Source organism: Centruroides sculpturatus, unplaced genomic scaffold (genome assembly GCF_000671375.1).
Source record: "Centruroides sculpturatus isolate CEXI.00-Female unplaced genomic scaffold, Cexi_2.0 scaffold1300, whole genome shotgun sequence".
Taxonomy (NCBI): Eukaryota; Metazoa; Arthropoda; class Arachnida; order Scorpiones; family Buthidae; genus Centruroides; species Centruroides sculpturatus.
The window spans coordinates 168,045-176,065 of NW_019385442.1; the positions used below are offsets into that span (position 1 = coordinate 168,045).

The window sequence follows — 8,021 nt, forward strand, 5'->3', positions numbered from 1 at the left end:
TTGACTAGGTTAGAGATTTCATCAAGGAAACCCACATCCATCTAATAGATCATAGGGATTTTTTTTTTCTCTACATAAATATCTGATATTTGTCGGTATTGTTTACAATAATATCTTTAAATAGGATCCTTTTTATTATGAAAACAATTAATAACCTGACCTCAATCGCCACGTGTGAATCTCGACCTCTTACTTAACTACATACAATAGAGGGTTTAAGAGCGCATGTATTATATTAATCGGGGTTGGCATGACTCATTTGGTGTTTGTCATCAATTATAATTTATTAAATATTAAAATTTGATGGCTGATGTTAAACATATTATCGATGCCTTTTAAATTTAGCCATTAATAATTCTTCACATCTTTTTCAAATGTTGGTGTGTCTACTGGGTGGAGGTTGACACGTAGAATCGGCCATTGTCCGTAAAAGGATGTTCTGTGCACAGAAACCGCAGCGTACGGAAAATCGACCAATAGGGATGGTAAAATTTGACGTCACGTCAGGGCGGACGTTACAGTACATGCGTATTGAAGACAACCGCATTCGCCTCCTTTAAAACCGAGCGTTTGCCAGCGTCGAGGAGATTTCAAAACTGGGTGTGGAGGAACAAAGGACGTTGATTTAACTACTAGAAATATCCGAAAATGAGAGAGATCGTACATATTCAAGCTGGCCAATGTGGTAACCAAATCGGTGCCAAGGTAAGTTGCCTAATTTTTTATCTTAAATAGTATAAGAATTAGTATTATTAAATCTATTACGTATAATACGAATGTTTAAAGTAGTCTTTTAGTGTTTGCTTTCTCATTCTAAATAATATCCCTAAAGACTTCGAGTCGATTCGTTTAGTTTCTTTGTTTAGTTCTAGGACTGGTCTATAGATCTCATTTAATTCGTACGTACGCAGTTAATACAAACTATGATTTTAAACAGAGTAAATCACATTTTAAAAGTAATATTTAATTTTTATTTTAACTAATCGTGACGTCAAGAAGGGAACTTGGATGATGTAGGTCTTTGTTCTCCACCCGCCAACTTGGCATTTCGACAAGCGCCAAGTCTCGCTTTGTTGGTTCGCCATATTTTCGGGTGAACGTTTCATCTGAAATTCTATAAAAATGTAAATTCTATAGATCTCTAACCTAAATATATAAAATTTTTGTAATAATTAGCAATATCTTTTAAGCTTAAGATCTACTGATCGTTAAAAAAAATTATTTGGAGAGGGTGTGAAACAGTTCAGATTGTAACAGTCATCGAGTGTGACAATATTTTCCGTTGATAATTTAAAACAGCGAATCATTTTTCTCCATTCTCTTATCTATACCATTAAAGAATGTTCAAAATTTGAAAAGTCGGATGTTCGTTACTTTATCCGGATGTTAGAAATCAATTCATTTTTAGATTTTTCGCTTTCGGTTATTTTTTATAAAGACTTCTCCTTCCTGGAATATATCACGAATCCGGTTTTTTTCCTGTCTACTCTTGGTAGAATAATTGTTTCGTTTTTATAACCAGGAAATGTAAATTGGCCGCCACGTCCTGTCTTCTTAACGTCTGATCCTCTACGCTATGACGTCATGAGTTTGAAATTTCAAATTGTGTCGCGTTGAAAACTGTCGTATCGATTTTGTTCTCTTGTTTATTTTCAAACCCAATTCGTTACTAAGGAAACGAATACTTTGAAATTGCGTATTCGTGTTATTGGATTAAATTTTTATATTTTTTGAATTTTATATGTGTATTTTTTATTTATAGTTCTGGGAGGTGATCTCAGACGAGCACGGAATTGACCCAACAGGCACTTACCATGGCGACTCGGACTTACAACTCGAAAGAATCAATGTTTATTACAATGAAGCTTCTGGTAATTATATTTAATGATTTTCATAATATTAAACATTTTATCCTCTTTAACCTTGGACAACTACTGGTGTTGGCATAGTTAAGAATTTGAACAATTATTTGCAAATGAGGTCAGTCTTCAGATATATAAAGCGACAATGGAACTCCTATATATGGTTGCCCTACTTATTTCACAGGGATTAAACTCATTGATTCAAAACTTTTAATAAGCAACCCCTTTTTCCATTATTATTATTATTTTAAGGGCTTTGCTTTTCTAATAATGTTAATGACTTTAGACAACTACAGTAATTTTTTTTTTTAGTGTCAAACTTGAAATTTACATAGTCTCTTTTATTTTACAGGTGGCAAATATGTTCCCCGTGCTATCTTACTTGACTTGGAACCAGGGACCATGGATTCTGTTCGCTCTGGACCATTTGGGCAGTTATTCAGGCCTGATAACTTCATCTTCGGCCAAAGTGGTGCAGGAAATAACTGGGCCAAGGGTCACTACACAGAAGGAGCAGAATTAGTAGATACAGTTCTAGATGTAGTTAGGAAAGAATCTGAAAGCTGTGATTGTCTCCAAGGTTTCCAATTAGCACATTCCCTTGGTGGAGGTACCGGTTCTGGTATGGGCACATTACTCATCTCTAAAATCAGAGAAGAATATCCAGACAGAATCATGAATACTTTCAGTGTCATGCCTTCTCCTAAGGTTAGCTTATAATATGCAGTTTTTACATTTTACTTTTGTTACATTGATACATCTTTCTTAAAAAAACAACTTTTTTTTAATTTTAGGTATCTGACACTGTTGTTGAACCATACAATGCCACTTTATCTGTACATCAATTGGTTGAAAACACTGACGAAACTTACTGCATTGACAATGAAGCTTTGTACGATATTTGTTTCAGAACCCTTAAGCTCACAACTCCAACTTATGGCGATCTCAATCATCTTGTATCTGTTACCATGTCCGGTGTCACAACATGTCTTAGATTCCCCGGTCAGCTGAATGCAGATTTAAGAAAACTTGCAGTCAACATGGTTCCATTCCCTCGTCTTCACTTCTTCATGCCCGGCTTTGCTCCACTCACATCTCGCGGAAGCCAACAATACCGTGCCCTTACAGTACCAGAACTTACCCAACAAATGTTTGACGCCAAGAACATGATGGCAGCATGTGATCCAAGACACGGTCGTTACCTTACAGTTGCAACAATTTTCAGAGGACGTATGAGTATGAAGGAAGTAGATGAACAAATGTTGAATGTCCAAAACAAAAACAGCAGCTACTTCGTGGAATGGATACCTAATAACGTGAAGACCGCCGTTTGTGATATTCCTCCACGCGGTTTGAAAATGTCTGCTACATTCATCGGTAACAGCACAGCTATCCAAGAATTATTCAAGAGAATTTCCGAACAGTTTACCGGTAAGTAGTTTTTACTTTCTAGAGAAGAAATGGAATTATTTTAACTAACATATTACTGTTTTACAGCTATGTTCCGTAGAAAGGCTTTCTTGCATTGGTACACCGGAGAAGGTATGGACGAAATGGAATTTACTGAAGCAGAATCAAACATGAATGATTTGGTATCAGAATATCAACAATACCAAGAAGCTACAGCCGACGATGAGGGTGAATTTGACGAAGAGGAGCAACCTCTCGCAGAGGCATAATCTGTCAGATCAATTTTTGTTTTTGGTTTACTTTTTTTAAAGCATTGTAAAAATTCAGAATTTGTACTAGTAATGTTTTGTGAAACAGTCTAACTTTTCCACATTCCTAGTGTTGTAGGTTTCTTCTGTCAAAAAAAAACCCCTAATGTTCAGTAAATTGTCTTCCTATGTTGGCTCCATACAGAATGTGAAAGGTCACTTTCCCAACCTCTGCTTGATGTTTTAGGAAGAACTGTTTTTGTATGGAGATTCTGTAACTTGTTTATGCAACTCCCCAAATAAAAGAGGCAAACTGTCTTGCATATAGTTCTGTTTCTTGTCAAAAAGTGTTTTATTTAATCTTCCGGATGGAATGTTTAAGCCCAATTCAGCTTGAGAGGGTCTGAATTTCATAAAATTTAATTTCACTTATCAGAATATTTACATAATACTTTGCAGTTTCGTATAGAGGGAAACTATCTTATAAATATTGAAAAAAGGTAATTACTATCAGTAAAATAAAATATTTAGGTGTTGATATAAATTATCAAAATTGTTGAATTAGGATTGCCTAAATTACCAAATCTTGCTTAAAATTTAAGCTGTATAGACGTAATTTCCATTAGAGTGATCACGAATGCCTTTTTATAAGAAGGCTGGAGACAATTATTAAAGAATTAGCCTACCGCTCCGAAAGATTTGAGATTGAATCCGGGCGATCGAAAAACGGAATTTTTCGTAGACTAAGTTCCGGATATATCTCTTCCAGTCTCCTTGCTTATTTTTCCACAGTCCTCAGTGCCCATAAAAAGCACTTTAATAAAAAGAATGCATCACAATAGCCTCGACAATCTGCTCTTGTAACTATAGCATAAATTTAGGTCTTAATTAACTAATCGGTTGTAATGTGACTCAGTTAAAATGAATTAATTCCATTAGCATCGAGTAATACAGTAATATTACTTATATAGGTAAAATATTGGTGATTTGCAATCACGATACGGAGAGTTTTTGCTAGAACGAAAGTAAACGAACCACGTTTACGTTATTAATTAATACAAATTCAGCTACGTGGGTTGTGTTCCCCCCCCGCACGGACGGATTTAGGATTCCCCCTCGCACTTCGAAAGACTTGACGTTTACATTTTGCACAGGACTGCAAAATAGAAGCGGTTCTGGCGACAAAGCAAGATTCTGATAGTTTTTGTATATTTCAACTCCTTTATAAAGTATGAATAATTAAATTTAAACAACGTCTTCTATGCATTTTTACTTTCCCGCCTCTCGTAACGGAAAGTATGGCAATCGGTCAAAAATGATTCCCCAAGATTTTTACATTTTTGGACTCGGGACCTTGAAACGTCGATAAATGCAAAAAGTAAAATTCGGAGATTTTTTTTCTGTGTATGAATGTTAGTGTTTGGTGGGCATGAATTTGTTCACCCTCTTTGAAATTTAATAGCTTGTGCTTTTTGTGAAAAATTTCTGAAATTTTGCAGGGAGGTTTGTTTGTTAGGGATTTTGATGGTTAAAGGTCGAGGAAATAAAGGGGATGGTGTCATATTTCGAATAGGGTCGGATTTAATGATGATTTTACTCATTAGCATTTACAATTTTTTATAAAACCCATCCCTACCCTCAAAATTAAGCTTTTTGCCATTTTATAATAATTAAAAATTTTTTACAAAATGTCATAACAGGTGGCGCCACACGCAGTTTTAAGAACAGCATATAAGGGTTTTTATATCTATTAAACGTTGAAGGGAAAGTTAAGCAACTCGTTGCATGATTATTTTTAAAATAAGCTTGGCATCTCGAAAAGTTAATTCCGGGATTTTATCCTCGGAGTAAAAATTTCCCATCCTCGTTCTAATGAATTTTTGTGACCAGAACTCCCCTAAATTCACGGTCCATAGGTTTTAAGGAACAGGGCCAGCCAGTGGGCGGTGGACCGCACACGGTACCGCGATCCTGCATGATCAAATTCTTGCGAAATTTAAAAAATTGATCATTTTATTATTCACTAACTTTCGCTAATCTATTTAACGGATGGCATGTTTACCATTAAAATATTATTCTGTTGTTCGAAATTGCTTTTTTTTTTTTTTTTAATTCAAAGGCCCAGTACGACAACCTTGCACCGGACCCTGCTATTTCTCGGGCCGGTCCTGCAAAGAAGTATGACTGATTTTTTTACGGTCTTACTATTGGCGCTATGTAGTCAGTTTCTTCTGAACTATATTCTCATAATCATTGTCGAAGTGTACGAATAATTTGAATTGTCAACAGTTATCTGATCTCAAATATGCTACTGTTTTATGAAACGTGAATTTTCAGTGTATATGGATTCGAAAGAGGAGTAACGTACTATGGTCAAATTTTATTTTAAAGCCGGTTATCGGGTGCAGAAACTTTGGAAATGGTGGAAAAAGCTTATAACAAAGAGGCACTAAGTCGCGCGAACACTTTTCATGGTATACCAGATTTCGTGAAGGGACAGAATCCATAAAGATGATGATGCAGTGGTTGCCACAAAGTCGAACAGATAAAGCCGCCGCAAAATTGGTAAAAAATGTTCGGGGAATCGCTCCTCGTATGATAGCAGAAGAATTGAAAATATCGAAAAGTATAGTTTTTCTCATCTTAATTGAGAATTTAAACATTGTGCTTAATTGTACAGCAGTTTTTGACTCTAAAACTGGACATAAATAACATTAGATCACCCAGACTATTTTGTTTTTATTTCCAAAATTAAAACTTCAGTTGAAAGACGAAAGATTCGACATTTCCGAAATTGTAAGTATTGTGATCAACCGAAAGTTTATTACAAAAGAGGCATTTTCAATAGTAAAGCAACAATTACAAAAAGACAGCTCAACAGTAATTATATGGAGCTTCTTTAATTTAAAAAAAAAAAAATTATTACTATTCTGCTGAATTTCTTATTTTATATAAATCTCAAAACTTATCGACGAGCGCTGTGTACTTTTATTTAATTTATTTTGAAATTTAAACACAAGGTAGGAGAATAACGAAAGCTTAATGTAATCCCCCTGAATAAACATACTGCCATCCTTACATGCATCTATATAACACCTTTTCAACATAGTCTATAATAGACTATATTGCAAATCCGAATAAGTTCTTAAGAGGCTAGGCTACATGACCAGATACAGACTCCACCTCCCACTATAGCAGTTAATCCGCGCGCTAATCTTGATATGGTGCGTAAACTGAGACGTTGTTGAAGGTGAGTTTACAGTATTTCATTAGTCTTTTACATCGGCAATTAGAATAAATGAGCTAGCGTAGAATCAGTTTCGAAGCGCGAAATTTCGGAATGCTATTCGTAAGATAGAAATGGTCAAACGCGATGTTAATGAAACGACGCTTAGTGATCTCTGTAATAACCCGGGCTTGTTTCTATTTTTTACCGAGAAATATCGTTGGAATGAAAAATCAGGCTGGTTAAGCAGGCGATGGACTTAATGAGGCGCCATGCCTATCTCACTCGATGCGATAGTATTTCTCGTGTCTTACGAGCTTTCAATCGTCTCTAGTAAAATGGAAACAGATAATTTTTAGCATTGCTTTGAGAAATACTTCAAACATTAGAAGGTTCTGTACATTCATGCAAAACTTCGCCAACATCCTGAAGCACCATCTTACTTGGAAAACACAGGGTAAAGATGGCGATTTAAAACGTGTTCACATACAGTATATTGTAAACTTGAATATATAATGATAAATAGTTTAATTTAATTCATAAATATTAGTTGAATATACTATTGGGTTGTTCGGAAAGCAAGTTCGTTTTTTTTCCGTGGAAAAAAACACAATATTTTTATAATAAATAAATATTTTATTGACTTATANTAAATATAATAACTAAATTGAATTTGATTGGAATTATTCATATGGTTTTAATCTAGTTCTGAGCCTAATAACTTGATCCTAATTACTTTGAGATTTTTAGGTGATAGTTGAAGTTATCTGCTTCTATTAATCTTGAGTTAATAGCATAACTAATAAATGGAGAACAATTTTAGTTTCAGTTAATTTAACTAACAACATAATTAGTACTTTAATACCTCTCATTTTGTGATTTTGTCTGTCAATTTTATAATTTTGAAAGTCGATAGTTTGATATTTAAATTACAGAAAACAACTTAGAAACTGAAAATAAACTGCTAAAATAGGTAAATACAGATTTTTAACATGAGCCAATGAAAAGAAAAAGAAATTACATGACAGTTTTACATAAGAATCAAACTTTAAAAATTTACTTTATTATTATAATTTTTTCAATTACATTTAGAGATATTAAATTAATATTGTTAATTTTTCTAACTTGAAGAATTTTAATTCATTGCATATAATCTTAAAAGCAATAATCATTTAAAAAAATGATTAAATCGTTTAAAGTATAAAATTTAAAACATTAATGAAAGCTTATTCTTTAAAAATAACGTATTCTATATCTTTATGCTACATAATAAAA

At 33.9% G+C, this 8,021-nt stretch overlaps 1 protein-coding gene across 1 annotated transcript; it reads left to right on the forward strand.

Moving 5' to 3' along the window:
• The first annotated feature begins 544 nt into the window (after positions 1-544).
• On the forward strand, positions 545-3,851 carry LOC111639052 (tubulin beta chain). Its single transcript, XM_023384823.1, has 5 exons — positions 545-705; positions 1,763-1,871; positions 2,215-2,570; positions 2,657-3,293; positions 3,360-3,851. Exons 1-5 carry the CDS (start codon positions 649-651, stop codon positions 3,539-3,541), a joined length of 1,341 nt encoding a protein of 446 aa, XP_023240591.1. The 5' UTR covers positions 545-648; the 3' UTR covers positions 3,542-3,851.
• Positions 3,852-8,021: the final 4,170 nt, after the last annotated feature.